At 64.9% G+C, this 19,666-nt stretch overlaps 1 protein-coding gene across 1 annotated transcript in view; it reads right to left on the bottom strand.

The window, feature by feature from the left end:
* Nucleotides 1-8,112: 8,112 nt before the first annotated feature.
* KIF25 (kinesin family member 25) overlaps nucleotides 8,113-19,666 on the bottom strand; it is a 42,741-nt gene continuing 31,187 nt past the window's right edge. Inside the window, exons 15-21 of the mRNA XM_076002762.1 lie at nucleotides 18,543-18,617; nucleotides 15,696-15,830; nucleotides 13,939-14,118; nucleotides 12,102-12,748; nucleotides 10,321-10,449; nucleotides 9,884-10,039; nucleotides 8,113-8,364 (exon numbers count right to left, since the gene is read on the bottom strand). Coding sequence (XP_075858877.1) covers nucleotides 8,201-8,364; nucleotides 9,884-10,039; nucleotides 10,321-10,449; nucleotides 12,102-12,748; nucleotides 13,939-14,118; nucleotides 15,696-15,830; nucleotides 18,543-18,617 — 1,486 coding nt within the window. The 3' untranslated portion in view covers nucleotides 8,113-8,200. The remainder of the gene's footprint in view (nucleotides 8,365-9,883; nucleotides 10,040-10,320; nucleotides 10,450-12,101; nucleotides 12,749-13,938; nucleotides 14,119-15,695; nucleotides 15,831-18,542; nucleotides 18,618-19,666) is intronic.

A 19,666-nucleotide genomic window follows, 5' to 3' on the forward strand; every position in this document is an offset into this window, starting at 1 on the left:
GCTTCTCCCAGCAGGTCCTCGAGATGCCTCCGTCACCTGTCGGGCTGTCAGCGCTGCTATGGAAACGTGGCTCTTGAAGGGGGACCCCACCTACACCACATCCTGGGGGATGACACAGGCTTGTCAGGGGGCCACAGCGGTGCCTGGGTGGAGACCTGCGCCCAACACGGCCCAGACACAGGTGAAGCCCACAGGACACCTGCTGGGGACACGCCTGCCACGCACAGCACCACCTGCAGGCTGAGGACGCCACCTGCTGGACATGCAGGCAAACAGGTTTGCGAAGAGGACACTTCACTACAGACCGAAATAATAATCAACTTTTTTTGTTTTTTTGCTTTTTTTGACACAGAGTCTCGCTCTGTTGCCCGGGCTAGAGTGCCGTGGCATCAGCCTAGCTCACAGCAACCTCAGACTCCTGGGCTCAAACGATCCTTCTGCCTCAGCCTCCTGAGTAGCTGGGACTGCAGGCATGCGCCACCACGCCCGGCTAAGTTTTTCTTCTATATATTTTAAGTTGTCCAGCTAATTTCTTTCTATTTTTAGTAGAGACGGGATCTCACTCTTGCTCAGGCTTGCCTTGAACTCCTGAGCTCAAACATCCTCCCGCCTCGGCCTCCCAGAGTGCTAGGATGACAGGCACGAGCCACCGCGCTGGGTCAATAATAATCATCTTTCAGGGTTCGTTGTGTGTTTGCTTTGCTTTGAATTTTTTACTGTGCTAAGAACACAGCACGGGCTCAGCCTTCGCAGCACAACCCTGAGTGCACGACACAGCACTGTCACCATGGGCGCAGTGTCACGCAGTGTCACGCAGTGTCACACAGCGCATCTCCAGAACTCACCTTGCACACCTTAAACTCTGCCCCCCACCCCCACCCCCACCAGCAGCCCCCACGCCCACTCCAGCCCCTGGCGAGCCCCTTTGACTTCCCGCTCCGTGACGCTCACAACTCTAGGGACCCCGTGGACAGGGACTCCTGCCGGCTTCTCACGTCACTGGCGTCAAATCCCCCAGCCTCGTGCCTGCAACAGCGCGGGTCAGGAATTTCCTCCTCTTCAAGGTGGGGTGGCATCACACTGTGTGCATGCACGTCTTCCTTGTCGCTCCTCTGTGGGCACACGCAGGCTGATTCCCCGTCTCGGCTGCACCTAAAACTGAAGCCACTAAGCCACGCTGATATGAATTTAATGTTTCATGGGGTGGCCCAGGGTGGCCCTGGTTGACCTAGATGACATGGGGTGACCCCGGGTGGCTCTGGGTGATGCTGAGTGGCCCTGAGGCTCTGATTTTCTTTTCACAACTCTTTCAGCTGCATTTAGTCCTGTCTTGGCCTGGGCTCTCCTATGTCCAAACCTCAGTTAGTTCACAGATCATTTGCCCCGTGGGGGGTTGTGTGTGTTTCTCCCCCATTCGACTACGAGAGCCTCGTAGTTGGGTACAGGGGATTTTTGGTGACGCCAGCCACGTCCCGGACAGCTGATGGTACGCTGAATTCTTCGAGGGAAGAACCGCTCGTTCCACGTTGCAGAGGAGGGCACCGAGGGTCAGAGAGAGTCCATTCTGGTGAGGTTGCACAGCGGGACTAGCGGGGGCAGATTTTCACCTTGTGAGCTAAAGTAAAATCTTAAGGCTCCCCCCACCGGCTGGCTGAATGGGCCCCTCCTGGCCAAGAGGACACCCGAAACTGAGCTGCTGGGCGGGAGAGGGCGGTCGGCCCGTTTCAGCCGCTCCTAGAGGCGAGTGCATTAGGAGGGTCCAGGTCAAGACGGGACTAAATGGAGCCGCAAGAGCTGTAAAAAGAAAATCAAAGCCTCGGGGCCACCCAGGGCCACCCAGAGCCAGGCAGAGTCACCCCGTCATCTAGGTCAACCAGGGCCACCCAGGGCTAAGCCAGGTCACCCAAGGCCACTGAGGGCCACCCGGGGACAGGCAGTCTCTGTCACTGGCCTACTGTGTCCACCGCTCCATTCGGAACCTGCGGTTTTGTCCACGCTCTGTGCTCTGCCCCCCGGTGGGAACTGTCACAATAAAGCCATTTTTGCAGTAAGCACCGGCTTCCGCCAGACATCAAGTAAGGGGTCAGGCGGAGCAGTTCCAGCGCCGAACACCAGAGGGCAGCAGGAGCCATGGCCACAGGCCCAGGGCCACTGCTGGATGGGCAGGTGTGGGCTCCGGCTGCTTCTCCCCACTGGGAAGTGGCCCTGCAGGAGTGGTGTCAGGGGTCAGGCGGCCCGGACACCGGCCCACGGCCTCCTCCTGCAGCCTCTTTCCCTGCGGGCCAGGGCCAGGGTCAGAACGCTGCACCCACGCCCCATCCTCCCAGCCCCATGGGGTTCCTGCAGGGACCCTGGTGCTCCCCCCATCCTCCCAGCCCCGTGGGGTTCCTGCAGGGACCCTGGTGCTCCCCCCAATCCTCCCAGCCTCGTGGGGTTCCTGCAGGGACCCTGGTGCTCCCCCCATCCTCCCAGCCCCATGGGGTTCCTGCAGGGACCCTGGTGCTCCCCCCCATCCTCCCAGCCCCATGGGGTTCCTGCAGGGACCCTGGTGCTCCCCCCCAATCCTCCCAGCCCCGTGGGGTTCCTACAGGGACCCTGGTGCTCCCCCCCATCCTCCCAGCCCCGTGGGGTTCCTGCAGGGACCCTGGTGCTCCCCCCATCCTCCCAGCCCCGTGGGGTTCCTGCAGGGACCCTGGAGTGCGGAGGGCAACTGGGCACCGGAAGCTCTCGGGTACATGCAGGTGTGAGGCTGGGTCCGTCTCGGCCTCAGCCCCAGCGCCTGGGGCCTCGGCCCTGCCGTGCCCGCCCCTTCTCCCTCCGTCCCCCCACCCTGCCAGCAGGGGTTGTGAGTGCAGGGCTGCCTGGGTGCTCCCAGTTCCCCTGGGCCCTGGGCCACCCCAGGGGAGCAGGACGAGAGGCGGGGGGGAGAGGATGGGGCGGGCTCGGCGTTCCTGCCCGGCCCGGGTTGGCAGGGGAGCCCCAGCCCTCCAGTCTGCCCCGTCCAGAGCCCACGGAAAGAAAGAGAGGATGGGGAGTGGCGGCCCCAGGGGAGCAGGATGAGAGGCGGGGGGGAGAGGATCGGGGTGTGGCCACCCCAGCAGGGGAGAGGCCAGGTCGGGGCCGGCTCCGAGGCGGGGGAGACAGCCCGAGCCTCTCTACTCACGATAGCACAGACCGAAAACGAGGCAAACGCAGCGGAAGGGCAGGCCAGACCCCGACGTGCAGGCGCACCCCGAGGACGCCCGCCTGGTCAGGGCCGGGCGGTCACTGCACGAGGGCGGCAGGGCAGCTCCTCGCCTGTGGCCAAGGCCACTGAGGGCGGAGGTGGCTCCGGTCACTCAGATGCGGTCCCACGGCCGACGCAGCAGGGAGACAGACGCCAGGCCGGAGGCGTCAACAGGAAGAGACCGGGAGAGAGGCAGGGCCCAGGCCTGAGGGATGGCCACAGACTTGCAGTCGGAGAAACTGAGGCAGGCCGGGCGCAGCTCTGCCGTGTGGGGGGAGGTCGGGGAGGGTCCTGGACGGGACTTGCGGGGACGGTGGTCACAGCGAGTGTGGGCAGGGCTGGGCCGGTGGTGCATGGAGGAGGAGGGGAGGAGGAGGAGGAGGACAGAGACCCGGGTGGTGGGAGGGCCGCCGCAGAGCCACGTGGCAGAGTCCACGGCGTGGACGCGGCTGGTGCTATGGGCGGTGCTGTGGCCTCTCCCTGCAGACCCAGGAGGTGAAAGCCGGGACCAGCCCAGCTGCCACCCAGACCACGTGCGTTTGCACCGTGAGCCACGAGCCGCCCACAGCCACACGCTTGGCTGACCTGGGGGGAGGGGGCAGGCCAGCAGCCCTGTGAGGCCAGGCCCACCCCCGGAGGCAAAAGGCCCACGAACTGCCCCTCCCTGGACCTGCCGGGGTGGGGGGCAGCCCCTGCAGGAGTTTGTGGTGTAGACGCCGCACACGCAGCGGCTCTGGCCGCACAGCGGGCTCCGTCTGCGCCCTGCAGCAAGGGGTGGCCGGCCCTTCCCACTCCACAGCCACACCGCCGGGGCCAGGGCCAGGGCCGTCTCGGGCCCTCCCCCTTCCTGCCCAGTGGGCGCCACCACCCCCAGGGGGCACCCCACACCCACCTGTAGTGGGGTGGCTCCGACGTCAGCCGGGGGGTGGCATGGGGGTCTCACTCCTCATGCCCGTCCCCAGTCCCCCTACCCCCCCCCCGGGAGCCCCTTCCAGTGTCCGGGAGAGACCCCGGCCGGCGGTGTTGGCCCCCGAGGCACAGGTCACCTGTTCTGGTCTGGAAGAGAAGCTGTCACAGCTGGGCCCAGACCAGGAGAGACCCCGGCCGCCGACTCACAGAGGGCCAGGCATGGCGGGCACAGGTGCCCGGGCTTCTCCTAGACCACTCTCTGCAACTCCTGGGCCAAGTCCTGCTCACAGTGCTGGGCCCTTCGGACAGGGCCCCTCCCGAGCTGTGAGCCCAGCTCTGTCACGTCAGGCCCCAGCGGAGACCCCGTCCCCACCTGCACACGCTTCCCCCCCCCCCCCAAGTCGCTGTCCAGGCGAGCAGGCTCCGTCCCCACCCCGGGACACAGGGTCTCGGTGGCCCCTGCCCTGCTTGGGCGGGCGGGCAGGCAGGGCGGGGTGGGGCTCTTCCTGAGGCCACTGTAGCCTGGCCCAGCTGAGCCCGGCTGGTGGAGAGCGGTTTGGCAGACGGACGGTCAGGCTGTGCATCCCACCTGCCTCCTGCCCAGGTGGCCCTGGAACAGGTGGGCCAGCATGGCAACCTGACCCCAGCACCGTAGACTCTGGGGGGGAGGGGGCAGCAGGTGGGTCTCTCAACCTGCGACCCCGTGGGGCTGTCCCGGCCCGGGCCCTGCACACGCACCTGCACCTGCTGTCCTCTGCACTGCAACAGGCCGGCCCCGACGGCCCCAAGAGTCTCAGGTCTCGGGGGGGACTGGGGGCCGTGATGGGGCCACCCCGTGCCCACCGCCGTCTGCTGTGTGGCAGGGACTGCACCGGCCACGTGGCCCCCACGCCCGTGGGGACGCAGGGACAGGGCGCGAGTCCCGTGCAGGGGCTTCTCCTTTCTGTGAACGGGCACCCGATGTGTGCGCCCCGGGCGTGTGTAACGGGGAACCCACGGTGAGCTTGGACCGGACCAGCCTGCCTGGGTGGACGGACAGACCACCCGGGGCACTGGCGACCCTGGCCACTTCATTCCAGGGACGGCCACCGAACCTGGCGCTGCCGTGGGCAGCGTGACTCGGAGGGAAAGACGGCTGGCGGTTTTGGGTGTGAGCCGGGACTGTGGCTGGGGAAGGACGTCGGCTCTGTCCCCAGAGCCGGCGTCCCAGCAGCACAGCACGGGTCCCCGCCTGGCCCCGCTCAGTGACTGCCCCCCGGCCATGCACCGTCAGGGAGGCGAGTGCCGGCATGAGCAGGGCTGGAGCCAGGACTTGCACACGTGTGCACATGCACGTGCACACGCACGCATGTAGGTGCACGCACGTACACATGTATGTGCACACACGTAGGTGCACGTGCACACACATGGAGGTACACACGCATGCATGTGCAGGCCTCACACCCAGGCGTCCCCGCTGGTCACCGTGGCCACGCACTGCAGACTGTGGCTTCCACGACCCCTGGTGTGCAGAGGCTGGCCGGCCCCGCCCTCGTAACGGCCAGGTCATGGCCGGTCCCACTGGCCGACCCAAGAAACCACAGGGCCCCGCGGGTTCCTATTCCCGTCCTCCCTAGGGCTCTCGGGCGGATGTGGAGGATCGTGCCGAGCGTCCCTAACTAGCAGGTGGCCCCGGTGCCCTGAGCACGCCAGTCCTGGGGGGAGCGGAGGGGACAGGCCAGGCCGGGCTTCTCTCCGTCCCTGCCGGGGGGCGACAGGCCTGCACCGTGCCGGCTCGGGGCCTGGAGCGGGCGGCTCCCTCGGGGGCTCGGCCCCTCCCCCGGCCCCCCTGCTGCGTCCAACGCGCCTGGGGGAGAGGCCACGCCGGCAAGCAGGAGGGCTGGCCCTGCGGAAGGCGCCGGGACGGGGTCTCCGGAGGTCAGGACTCCGACTTGCCCTCGCACGGCGGCAGGTGGCGGGGAGGGTGTGCGCCACCCAGCGCGCGTCTGGGCCCAGCGACCGGCGCCTCCCTCCCCTCCCCCCACGGCCTCCCGAGTGCCCACCCGAGCCGGACGCCCTGGCCCGGGCTCTGTGCCGCTGTGCGGAGTCCCAGTTCCGCTGCCATGGCCAGTGACAGACACGGCTGTGTGGCCGGTGACCCGCACTCACTCCCCACAGGTGCGGGCCCGGGAGGGACGAGGGAGCCGTCTGCAGTCTCTCACGAAGTTCCCGGGGGCGTGAGCTCAGGGAGTTCCCCGGGGAGGGGGGAGCCTGGGCTCAGGGAGTCCTGGGGGGGGTGGGCTCAGGGAGTCCCCGGGGGGGCGTGGGCTCAGGGTGTCCCGGGGGGGGGCGTGGGCTCAGGGAGTCCCGGGGGGCCGTGGGCTCAGGGAGTTCCGGGGGGGGGTGGGCTCAGGGAGTCCGCGGGGGGCGTGGGCTCAGGGTGTCCCGGGGGGGGGGCGTGGGGTCAGGGAGTCCCGGGGGGCGTGGGCTCAGGGAGTCCTGGGGGGGGTGTGGGCTCAGGGAGTCCCGGGGGGCGTGGGCTCAGGGCGTCCCCGGGGGGGGGGTGTGGGCTCAGGGAGTCCCCGGGGGGGCGTGGGCTCAGGGAGTCCCGGGGGGGCGTGGGCTCAGGGTGTCCCGGGGGGGGGCGTGGGCTCAGGGAGTCCCGGGGGGCGTGGGCTCAGGGAGTCCCGGGGGGCGTGGGCTCAGGGAGTCCCAGGGGACGTGGGCTCAGGGAGTCCCCGGGGGCCGTGGGCTCAGGGAGTCCCGGGGGGTGTGGGCTCAGGGAGTCCCCGGGGGGGCGTGGGCTCAGGGAGTCCCGGGGGGTGTGGGCTCAGGGAGTCCCGGGGGGGGGGGGCGTGGGCTCAGGGTGTCCCGGGGGGCGTGGGCTCAGGGTGTCCCGGGGGGGGAGCCGTGGGCTCAGGGAGTCCTGGGGGGCCGTGGGCTCAGGGAGTCCCGGGGGGCGTGGGCTCAGGGAGTCCCAGGGGACGTGGGCTCAGGGAGTCCCCGGGGGCCGTGGGCTCAGGGAGTCCCGGGGGGTGTGGGCTCAGGGAGTCCCGGGGGGGGGGGCGTGGGCTCAGGGAGTCCCGGGGGGTGTGGGCTCAGGGAGTCCCGGGGGGGGGGGCGTGGGCTCAGGGTGTCCCGGGGGAGGGGGTGTGGGCTCAGGGAGTCCCGGGGGGGGGTGTGGGCTCAGGGAGTCCCGGGGGGTGTGGGCTCAGGGAGTCCCGGGGGGGGGGCGTGGGCTCAGGGAGTCCCGGGGGGGGGGCGTGGGCTCAGGGAGTCCCGGGGGGGGGGCGTGGGCTCAGGGTGTCCCGGGGGGGGGGGCGTGGGCTCAGGGTGTCCCGGGGGGGGGGGTGTGGGCTCAGGGAGTCCCGGGGGGGGGGCGTGGGCTCAGGGTGTCCGGGGGGGGGGCGTGGGCTCAGGGAGTCCCGGGGGGGTGTGGGCTCAGGGAGTCCCGGGGGGGGGGGGCGTGGGCTCAGGGAGTCCCGGGGGGCGTGGGCTCAGGGAGTCCCGGGGGGCGTGGGCTCAGGGAGTCCCGGGGGGCGTGGGCTCAGGGAGTCCCGGGGGCCGTGGGCTCAGGCTCCCACGTGGCCCCGCCGCAGGATCTAAGGACCAGCCGGCCGGCAGCGCCAGGCCCTGCGCTCCACGGTGTCCCTGAAGGCTGGCAGGCGCCGTGGGGCCGCCCTGGGCCTCACCTCCCTTTGCGGGCCTGGAAGCCGGGCCGGGGGCTGAGCAGGCGTCTGGTGGGCTCTGGGCTGCAGCCGGCACAGACCCCGGGAGAGCCCAAGGTCCCGGAATCCACGCTGGGAAACGCAGGGGCCCACCCCGTGTCAAATGAGACGACAGGCGCCAACCTGGCACATGCAGGACCCCACCCCCTGGGCAGGGCATCTGTGGCGACAGGTGTCTGTGGAAAGAGGGCCGAGAAGCCCCGCGTGGTGGCGCCCGGGCCCCCCGCCAGCGATTCTCACGGCTCCCGCACACAAAGCCGGGTCTACGGGGCCTGTGAAGCCGTTTATTGCTAGGGGCACAGACGTCACAGAGCACCGCGAGGAAACACGTGTCCAGGGAGGGAGGCTCCTCACACGCTTAGCCCGTGCTCCCCTCCCCCGCCCGGGCGCTGGGCCGCCTTCGGGCTGGGCCGCGCTCCACCTGCCGCGCGCGGGCCCCGAACCCCAGGCCCTGCAGCGTCTGCGCCAGGCGCCTCTGGCCGGGGGACACACACAGGATCACCAGGAACTTGGCGTCGCCTCCTGTAAAGAGAGACGTGACCACACGCAAGGGCGAGGAGCCGGGTGCGAAAGCTGCAGGCGGCTGCCCAGGCTGCAGGGCTGAGAGCCACCGGGCGCCCTCGGGGCGTGGCTGGGGCCACCTCTCGGGCGGGCGTGGGCCAGGTGCCCGGCCCTGCCAGGTCCCACCACCCCGTCCAGGGTTCGGGGCTGGGCGGGAGGGGCGCAGCTGCTCTTCCCGGTGCGACTCTGCCCCTTCAGAGCTTACAGACCCACCTGAGGTCACGGGTCACGGTGGGCTCTGCCCCCACCCAGGTCACAGGTCACGGTGGGCTCTGCCCCCACCCAGGTCACAGGTCACGGTGGGCTCTGCCCCCACCCAGGTCATGGGTCACGGTGGGCTCTGCCTCCAGCCTAGGGTCACGGGTCATAGTGGGTTCTGCCCCTAGCCCAGGGTCACGGGTCATGGTGGGTTCTGCCCCTAGCCCAGGGTCATGGGTCATGGTGGGTTCTGCTCCCAGCCCAGGGTCATGGGTCATGGTGGGTTCTGCCTCTAGCCCAGGGTCATGGGTCATGGTGGGCTCTGCCCCCAGCCCAGGGTCACAGGTCACAGTGGGCTCTGCCCCCAGCCTAGTATCACAGGTAATGGTGGGCTCTGCCCCCAGCCCAGGGTTACAGGTCACGGTGGGCTCTGCCCCCAGCCCAGGGTCACAGGTCACGGTGGGCTCTGCCCCCAGCCCCAGTCTTGCCTCCCCAGCTGTGAGGTTTGTATCTCTGTCTCTCTCAGAAGCTGAATCCACAAGATGTGCAGCTGTGAGCAGCTCCAGCATCTACCATTCAGAGATGCCAATTTGCAGCGAGAGTCAGAGAAAGAGCCTAGAACATTCCGCCCTCTGTGACTCCCGAGGTGGGAGGACCTGCGTTCTGTGGGGGCTGCTTTCCCTGCCCCGGCCGCGTCTGCTGCCGCCTGTCCTGCGGGGCCCAGGGCTGCCCGGGCCAGGCTAGCGAGGACGCCCAGTGCCAGGACGCCCTGGCCTGGCTGAGGTCGCTTTACATAGTGACAACTGTTCCCGTCCGTCCTCCTCCTCCCAGCCGACTGTCACAGCGTGGGGGACACGCCAGCCCCGACCCTGCTCTCGCCAGGCCGGACGGCTCAGCCCCACAGGGCCCCCCGGCTCGGCCGGCTCAGTCTGCGCTTCCGGCCCCGGCCCCGACAGACCCAGAGAAGCCGCGGCGCGAGCAGGTGCGCCGCCCGCAGCAGGCATGGGAGCAGCCGTCCCTCCCCTTCAGCGCTGCGAGGGGAGACGCGCTGGCAGCCACCGCGCGGGAACTCGCCCCCCACGGACTGCAGAGGACAGGCACCCGCCAACACGCCCGAGACAGCAGCACGAGAGCCACCGACAGACGGGGACGGATGGGGACCGTGGCAGGGACCTGGCTGAGACCGCCCCCCAGGAGGGCCGGGGTGTCCGGGACGTGCGGGGCGGGGGTCACGTGCACACACAGGCCCTCCGTTCTGGGGTGCGCGGGGCGGCCCGGTTACCGAGGGAGTCCTGGAGGAGCCGGGTGAGCCTGCTGTTCCGGTAGGGGACGTGGCCGCGGCGCTCCGCCAGGGCGCCCAGCACGTCCGCCAGGGCCGCCAGGCTGCGATTGATCCAGGAGGCCTCCCGCAGCACTGAGCCGGCGGCCCCGGACACGCCTGGGAGGGCAGACGGGAGACGTGTGTGTCCTGCCGTGAGTCGGAAGGACGGCGGGCTTCTCGGGGGGCAGGGATGGGGGAGTCGTCACAGGGAGCCCCGCCCGGTGCACCGGCCCCACACGGGGGGGGGGGAGGCTCCTGCCAGGGCCAGGCCTCTCACACCGACCCGCTGGGAGGTGACGAGACTTACAAGGACCCCAGGCGGGAAGCAGCCAGTCCCCGTGGGGCTCCCTCCACGCCCCACGTCCCGGCCGCTGCAGACGCCCCCGCCGTCTGCTCACCTGCGCACTCGCTGCCCGCCAGGTCCACCAGCTGCAGTTGGGCGCTGGCCCGCTCCGCGGGGTCTGTGGGGTCGGGGGGCCGGGCGGGGCCGCACGCGGCCTTCCTCCTTCCCGCGCCTGCCACAGGGTCTGGGCAAGAGCGAGGACAGGCGGGAAAAGGCGCGCTTGGCCCCACATCCGTGCCCGGAAGTTTCTGGAACTTCACCGCGAGGCCCGCACACCACAGGGAGGAAGGAAGGGGCTTGCTCTGCGTGGGACTCTGGACACCACACGCACCGAGAGGGTCGAGGTGAGAGTCAAGGGGTCCCCGAGGGACACGGGGCTGGAGGAGGGAAGCGGCTCTCTCCATGGGAGCTGGACTGGTCGTGCCGAGTTTGTCCAAAGAAGACTGAGTTCTTCTTAGGAGGATTTGGTTACATTAAAATCTAACCAAATTTTTGGCCGGGTGCGGTGGCTCACGCCTGTAATCCCAACACTCTGGGAGGCCGGGGCAGGCGGATGGCTCAAGGTCAGGAGTTCGAAACCAGCCTGAGCAAGAGCGAGACCCCGTCTCTACTATAAATAGAAAGAAATAAATTGGCCAACTAAGATATATAGAAAAAATTAGCCGGGCATGGTGGCGCATGCCTGTAGTCCCAGCTACTCGGGAGGCTGAGGCAGGAGGATCGCTTGAGCCCAGAAGATTGAGATTGCTGTGAGCTAGGCTGACGCCACGGCACTCACTCTAGCCTGGGCAACAGAGCGAGACTCTGTCTCAAAAAAAAAAAAAATATTTAACCAAATTTGGTTAACTAAAATTCCAGGCAGGAAATCTATGATCCCTTTTAGAAATAAATCCTACACTCTCTGTTTGACCCTCCTGACCGATGCGTTCTTCAATTTGACATGTGAGTAAGTTCCGGAACATGCTGTTCCTAAACCCGCTCTGAGAAAGATGCTTTTCAGCCCCAACACTCGCCCCGCAAAACAGGGAAGACACACCTGACCTTTTAAAAGAACGGGAAGCGCAGTCTCGTCCCCCGTCCCATGGGCGCCCTGCGCACGGCTGTGGCTGCTGCTCCCGGGACGTCCCCTGCCCGGGTGGCAGTTGTCACCACGGCGCCGTGACCTCCCCTGCCCCACCCGGGCCACCGCGGAGGCCACTGGCTTCGAGTGCCACGATGGCAGGAAGGAGGAGGACCGTCCCAGCACGGCGTGAGTGCGCGGTGACCGTCACTGCCCTGTGTGGACACACTGGCCCGGCCTCCCTGCCACTGCAGCCTGGCCCCGGTCTCAGGCGTGTCCCCAGTGCCTGAGCCTGGGGAAGGGCGGGTTCCCGGGGCCGTCCCAGCCCTGCCGAGCCTGAGAGATGAGGGCGCTGTCCCGTGTGTGGCCTGTGGTTCCGGCAGCTAAAGCCCGAGACATCCCCGGCCGTCACAACAGGCGGGATTTTTGTTGCCAGACCAGAATGACTGTGTCAGCCGTGTAGCCTGTAACTGATGCTTAACTGAAAGGACACTGGCGGTGTCATGGGTGACGAACACACGGTGTTTCACGGTGTGGACATGCCCCGCTTGCTTTCCGCGTCGTTCCCCACTGGCCCTGTGTGCCCTCCCTGCCACCCCCACTCTCTTCTCCGCCCGGATCCCTGGGGTCTCTTGGGTCTGGGTCCCTGGTCCCCAGCAGGCGTGGCCGCGGTCCCACTCCTGGTCCCCTGAGACGCAGACACTGCGCCAGCACGCGACCTTTCCCTCCCAAAGCAGACTTCTGCCTGACTTGGGCGACCACCCCTGGCGACTTACCAGAGACGCCGGGGCCGGGGGCCGTGGTCACGGTCACAGTCACGATCAGGTGGGACCGGGACGAGTCCTCGTGCACCAGGGTGGCGTGTGTCGCCCGGCGCCGCAGACCCCCGCGCACCAGCCGCAGGAGCTCCGAGGCGCTGCCCACGGCCCTGGGGACAACGGCGAGCGTTGGACACGCCGGAGGGGCGGCCGCCCAACACCCCCGGCCGGCAGTGGGCTCTGCCCAGGGCCGACCGCAAGAAGGCGTGATGAGACCAGCATCTTGTGCAACATAAAACACGCATCCGGTTCCTGCTCTTTGGGGCCTCACGGACGGCCGCGTCTCCGACTGCCGGCCCCGAAACACCTGCCCAGCCAGAAGCCGCTCAGTCGCCAGCACCAGCCCTCCCCTCGTCTGTGGCACCCGCGTGCGCGGGCTCACGGCCTCGAAACATCTCGCCCGTCGAGCCGTGTCCCTGCGTGAAGGTGGAATCTGTTTCCCCATTGTAGCTGGCGAGAAGCGGCCGCTGATCACAGCTCCGGGGCGGCAGGAGACGGCGTCCCGATCGCAGCCTGCCAGCCAGACGCCAGAGTTCCGGTTGCTCCGTGCCATTTCCTTGGAGCTTTTTGAAATACTAAAAAGCGCCTGCAGGGCCCTGGCCTGGCTAACTCGGGGACCCCAGGACTGGCCCCCACAGACGGGAACCCCCACCACACCGGGTTGTCAGTCCAGGGAATCCCGTCAGCACGTGTTTACGCACACACATGTGCACGCACACACGTGTGTACGCAAGCACGTGTGTATGCAAGCACGCGTGTACACACATACATGCATACACAGACATGTGTGTACACAGACCTAAAACGCACAACGTGGGGGAGAATGTCTAATAAGCACAGGGGCCCTCCCTTTGACGGGAGCACTTGCTATGTTACCCTAAAACACTGACATTTACAAGTGCCAGTAAGTACATCCATCCCCCCACCCCCAGAGTGGCCCGGGGAAGTCACCTTCTCCCCAGGCCTGTGTCCTCATCTGCAACGTGGGTCCACACCTGCCCTAGGTGCCCACCAAGATGTTTTTAAAGATACGTGCGTTTATTTTATTTACAGATTTAATTTTGATGGTAAAACAACGTTTTTTCTGTTTTTTTCTTTTTCTTTTTGGTAGCTTTAGGAAGGTGTTATTGGCGTACAGAAGCTGTTTATGTGGATACACGAACACAGTGTGAAATGACCACCCTGCTCCAGCTCTTCAATGGCTAAGTCACCTCTACGTAGCTACCACTAAGGAACAATAACCGTCCGACACAGTGGAAGCCGTGCGGCACACGCTGAGCGCCGGGAAGCACACGGAATGGACCGTGTGCTGTGAGCAGCTCTGACCCGGCCGCATGGCTGTCCTGTCTGCGTGTCACACACGGTGTCCTGCCCTCAAAGCCCGAGAGCTACCCTGTTTCCCCCAAAATAAGATAGGGTCTTATATTTATTTTTCCTCAAGAAGACACCCCAGGGCTTATTTTCAAGGGGTGTGAGATTTTCCCCTCAAAGCCTCAGCTTGCAGCACGCACAGCATGGCGGGGACCCGACAGGGGGAGTAGACCTTGGTGGGGCTGCCTGCACCTTTCCGGTCACCTCTGGGACAGTGGCTGTCACCATGGGGCGGATGAGAAGGGCTGCTCGTCTTCTTTCCCGCTCTGCGACGACATGCACGGGTTGTGCAGACGCGCTACGTAGCCACGCCTGTCACTAGGGCTTATTTTCGGGGTGGGGATTCTATTGCACACAGGCTTAGACATCCTGCTGGGGCTTATTTTATGGGTAGGTCTTATTTTCGGGGAAACACGGTACTCACTCGCAGGTCGGGGTGGTGGCCTCCTTCCTTCCGTCCCCGGCCGCTGCCGGCAGCCCACGCCGGGCCCCAGACCCCAGCGCCCGACTGTCTTTGGCCAGAAGGTCGAAAACATCATTGTTGTAAACTTCCACGACGGAGACCCCCACCTGTGGGCGGGGCGGCGGGCTTTCTGCAATCAGCCTGCGGGAAACGCAGAGGAGCCCAGAGAAGCGTCAGTGACCCCGTGAAGACCGGCTGAACAAACGATGACGCTCCACACGGGACCGTCACTGACAACGCAAGTGTCCCGCAGCACCGCCATGCCCCGCCCCACGGTGCCGAGACGCTGTCTGGGGGACGGTCACCCCACCTGAGTCTCACTCGAATCCGCTGCCCCAGCAGTCAGCGCCCTGGGACGCTCAGCACTCCCGCACAGGAGCACAAGGCCCACACGCGGGAGTCCCCCGCCCACGGCCACCACCGCTGCCAGGCAGGCCGCAGAGACGCCGGCATTGTCAGCACTCTCCCGGGGACGGGTTTGTTGGCGACGGTGAAGCTTTTTCCCTCTCTTTACCCCGATTCCAAACACACCCTTCCTGCGACCTCCTGCAATCCTGCTCGGACTCTTAAAACAACAGCCGCGTACCTTATTCCCCTTATTCCGTTCCCTCTCTACAGCGCCATGTGCTGACCGTGGAACACTTTTAAAAATAAAGATACTGCACGTAGAGGAAAAGGAAAACAACCACGGCCCACAACGAGGCAAATGTGGCCCCTCTCCCCCTCCCTCTCCCCACTCTCCGCTGCTGTCCCGGCTCTGTCCCCAAAACACGCAGGCCCGGCCCCCGCGCCCTCCCTGTCGGCCCGGGGTCAGCGCCATGCAGACGTCCGGCCGTTCTTGCAGCCGCCCAGACTGGGCGTCCCCCGGGAGACGGTGGACGAGCAGCGCTGGAAAGGCGGGAGGTCCCTGCCGACTTTATTCTCAGAAATAGCTAGTAGAAGCAAGCCGACACGTGCTCCTGTTTCTGCACGCAGACATTTAAGGGATATTGAAGAGGCACCGAAATATGAGGCTGCTGTGCAGGCCCTGACCTCTTGGTCTGGCCCCCATCTTAACACGAAGAGGGGCCTCGACGGGAGACGCAAAGGGGGCGCAGCAGACCTGCAGGGGGGGGCAGGGGGTCCCCGCCCCACCCAGTGAAGGTGGCGTCTCCCACGGAGCAAACACACAGCGGCAGCCGCCCCGTGGGCCGTGGCTCTCAGCAGGACGCAAACACCGAACTCGAGCGTCTTGCAAGTGACGGCCCAGCGGGCGGCGGGCCGTGACCCGGCCAAGGGTGACCCTCCGAGGAGGCCGGGGCTGTGGGAGCCCTTTTACTGTCGTCCCCGGGAAGGTCGGGAGGCTCCTCCGCGGGACGGGCTTGGGAATAGCTGCCCTCCCTGGGGCCGGAGGCCGGACAGCGACCGCGGGAATCCTCACTGTCCTTCCCACTCTGCATGTGGCAGGGAACCGCCACCCCCACCCCGCCCTGCCTGTGGGGCCCCCAACGTGGGGTCTCGTTCAGCACTTTCCATCCGAACGGCGGAATTTCGACACACGCCTGTCGTAGGAATGCGTGGCGTTTTTGGGGGTGACGCCAGAAGAGTCTGAGCGCTCGGCGATGCGGCATGCACCTGACGGGCCATGGGGTTCCGGCACCTTCCGCAGTGCTCCCCTCCCGCACGAGAGCCCGCCACCCCCGGCCCTCCGTGCCCGCGGCCGGCCCCCGCGCAGGTACCTGAAGAGCTCCCCCGCAGCCCTGGGGACGATTCCCGCGTCGCTCTGGGGCGCTCCCCCCTTCGCAGGCGGCCCCAGCATGGTGTAGCTCTTGCCGCTGCCCGTCTGTCCGTACGCCACGACGCAGACGTTGTACCTGCGGAGCGAAGCACACCCGACCGGCAGGGCACACGGGCGGGGCCTAGTGCCACTTCTCATGCCGGGAACAATTCCCACTTGAGTGAAAATGTCTGGATTTCGTCTTGTGCTCGCCTGAGACTCCACGCCCCACACGCCCGGCTTTCCACTAGCTACTCCTGCGTTCTGCGTGATCCGCCCCCGTTTCATTGCACAATGTTGATTGAGTTATACCCATGCTCACTCCCAGCGAGCCCCTCCCCGGTTCCCCAAGGTGTGGCGCTCTGACGTCCCCGGGGTCGGGGGTGGCTCAGCTCACCCCTTTGCAAGCTCACGGCTCCCCCCCAGGGAGGCCGACCTCACAAAGTCTCCGCTGAACCCCACAACATGGCTTTAACCCTCACTGCAGCCTTGGAGCTGCCCGGTGCCAGCTCACCTTCACAGGTGAGGCTCCCTGTGTGGAACGTCTATTAAATGATAGAAAAGTGTGCGTGTTTTCTTTCTATAGTGTGCATATTTTCTTTCTATGTTCTAAAGGTATTTTCTCTTATTATACGCGCAATTGATTACTAGTGTTGTTAACTATCGTTATACCTAAGACAGTAACACGCGTTTTTATGCTTTGTGACTCCAAGAGACTGGGGTTTTCCTGTGGGTGGTTGACGTGCGTGTGCAGACGTCCCTTCTGGGACAGGCAGACCCTGCTGCCTCCACCGCCTGTGACGTGGGGTCATGTGACTACAGCCTGTTACAGGGAAGAACCAGCAACAGATCCCTAGATGTTCTCCCAGTTGTGTTACTTAGCCCAACACATCAGTGGGAAGATCAGATCCATTTGAAAGAATATTTAAAATAAGTTTACAACCTAAAATTACATTCTCAGCCATGAGATTGAAGAATTTTTTTTTTTTTTTTTTTTTTTTGGCTGCAAAGGTGCAGGTCAACCTGGCCAAACGCCAAGAGGGCTCGTGGCTCAGAGCAAGGGCTCCAAGCCCTGACCGCCCGTTAGAATCACCTGGGCAGAGTCCAGGAGCCCCTCGCACCCCTCAGAGACTCTGATTTAACTGATGGAGCTTGACTCAGACTTCTCTGTTTGACTTGGAGCACCCACCACTGCAAGTCAGACAGGTACTTGCTGTTGTCCTGATGATTTGGAGAAAGTGTTCTGACTGCCCAACGTCTAAATTGCACCTAGACAGTGACACAAAAAGCATCCGAGCCCAGGAGGCCTCGATCTCCAAGGCTAACTGTGAAGTTCCACCAGAAAGATCTTTGGAAGCCACACTGATCATGACCTCAGTCACCAACCCACGTGTTTTCCTTCCGGAATTAAAAAATCTCGGCCAGGTGCAGTGGCTCACGCCTGTCATCCCAGCACTTGGGAGGCCGAGGCGTGAGGATGGCCCAAGGTCAGGAGTTCGAAACCAGCCTGAGCAAAAGCAAGGCCCCCGTCTCTACTAAAATTAGAAAGAAATTAATTGGCCAACTAAAAATAGATAGAGAAAAATAATTAGCCAGGCGTGGTGGCGCATGCCTGTAGTCTCAGCTACTCGGGAGGCTGAGGCAGGATTGTTTAAGGCCACGAGTTGGAGGTTGCTGTGAGCTAGGCTGACGACTCGGCACTCACTCTAGCCCAGGGAACACAGTGAGACTCTGTCTCAAAAAAAAAAATCTCCAAGCGCCTGCACCAAAACCCCGCTACATTCCCAAGCTCCCGCACCTTCCCCGCATCCTACACGGGTTTCCTTGTGTCGGAATGTCTTTGACTGCGGCAGGCAGAGGGTCTTACAGGGACCCTCCAAACCTCGCAGGAGCGTGGCGTGAACCATCTTCCCGAAGAAGGGAGCTCGGGACTTGAGCCCATCTGGTTCCCATTACCCTGCAAGGGCAGCCCAGGCACGGCCCGCCCGACCGCAATGCCTTTTCTATTTCTGGAATCCGCTCACTTGAAAGATGCCTCCTACAGCAGAGACTCCCCTGTCATTTCCAGGGAGCTTTTCTCAGATGGACATAAAAGTCGCCATCTTGCGGAGAAGGGTTGAGGCGGGCGCCGCACGATCACTGGGGGAGGGGCGCGGTGTCCGGGCAGCAGGAGGGCCCCCCTGGCGTGGGCCGCGCTTCCCGGAGGTCACGCCTGTGGGCGCCCAGCCCACGTGGCCTCCACACGCCCACAAAACTGACATTCTTCAAAACACCCTCAAGCGGAAGAAAGCCTTGGCTTAGGGAGCCTTGGTTAAGTGCACAGACCTGGCTCCGTCCATCGCTAAGGAAATACCCGTCGTTCCCCAGCCACGGCCCGCGAACCCCGTGGCTGGGTCCCCCGAGAATAGACGCCGACTCCCAAAGAGAGCGTCCCCCAACCCGACGCTAAAATTCTCAGCAGGCCTTTCTGAAGCTGTGAAACGCGCAAGTAACCCCGAGGAAGGGAAGGAAGCCGGCTCCCCTCGCAGCCGTAAGGCCGCAGGCCGAGGAACTGACGCAGATTCTGGAACCCAAGGCACACCTGTCCTCACTGAGCAACGACTTTTTCAGGTCGCTTTTGGTGCTTTCCAGGGGACAGACTCCCCATCAGGGGACAGCGAGTGCGAGCTGGGCCGTGGACCGGCTGGCGCCACGCCACACGCGGTGCTCAGGCCCTGCTGCTGTCTCCGCACTCTGCGTGCGGCAGGACGGAGGTCCACTCGCACTCAGACGTCACTGTGACCCCGGCCTGAAAGTGACGTGGACTCACCCGTCTAGGAGGGACGTGAGCAGGGGGCGCACGTCTCCAAAGACCTCTCCCTGAGAGTCTGCTGGGCCATAAACCCTGGAAGGTAAGGCGAAGACGCTGCGTGAACAGAGAGAGAAGGCAGCGGCCCAGTGTCCAGACGCGCAAACCTGGGAACAGGTGTCCCCGTGCTCCCGGTAACCTCCCGGCTCCCCCGAGGCGCGCCAGCGAAAGGTTAGCCCCTGTCGCTTTTCAGGCTAACAAAGTCCAAGGAGGAGGGAGGATATTGCTTCCTCGGGCTAAAAAAATGCAATAAGCAGAAGCCAGTTGTAAATGCTTGGAAAGAAGGAAGGAAAAGAGAGAAGGGAGGGGGGAAGAGGGGAAGGAAGGAAGGAAGGAAGGAAGGAAGGAAGGAAGGAAGGAAGGAAGGGAGGGAGGGAGGGAGGGAGGGAGGGAGGGAGGGAGGGAGGGAGGGAGGGGGGAGGGAGGGAGGGAAGGAAGGAAGGAGGGAAGGAAGGAGGGAAGGAGGGAAGGAAGGAAGGAAGGAAGGAAGGAAGGAAGGAAGGAAGGAAGGAAGGGAGGGAGGGAGGGAGGAAGGGAGGGAGGGAGGGAAGGAAGGAAGGAGGGAAGGAAGGAGGGAAGGAGGGAAGGAAGGAAGGAAGGAAGGAAGGAAGGAAGGAAGGAAGGGAGGGAGGGAGGAGGGAGGGAGGGAGGGAAGGAAGGAGGGAAGGAAGGAGGGAAGGAAGGAAGGAAGGAAGGAAGGAAGGAAGGAAGGAAGGAAGGAAGGAAGGAAGGAAGGGAGGGAGGAGGGGAGGGAGGGAGGAGGGACGGAGGGAAGGAAGGAAGGAGGGAAGGAAGGAGGGAAGGAGGGAAGGAAGGAAGGAAGGAAGGAAGGGAGGGAGGAGGGAGGGAGGGAAGGAAGGAAGGAAGGAAGGAAGGGAGGGAGGAGGGAGGGAGGGAAGGAAGGAAGGGGGAAGGAAAGAGGGAAGGAAGGAAGGGGGAAGGGGGAAGGAAGGAAGGAAGGGGGAAGGAAGGAAGGAAGGAAGGAAGGAAGGAAGGAAGGAAGGAAGGAGGGAAGGAGGGAAGGAAGGAAGGAAGGAAGGGAGGGAGGAGGGAGGGAGGGAAGGAAGGAAGGGGGAAGGAAAGAG

This window comes from Microcebus murinus, chromosome 5 (assembly GCF_040939455.1).
Source record: "Microcebus murinus isolate Inina chromosome 5, M.murinus_Inina_mat1.0, whole genome shotgun sequence".
NCBI lineage: Eukaryota > Metazoa > Chordata > Mammalia > Primates > Cheirogaleidae > Microcebus > Microcebus murinus.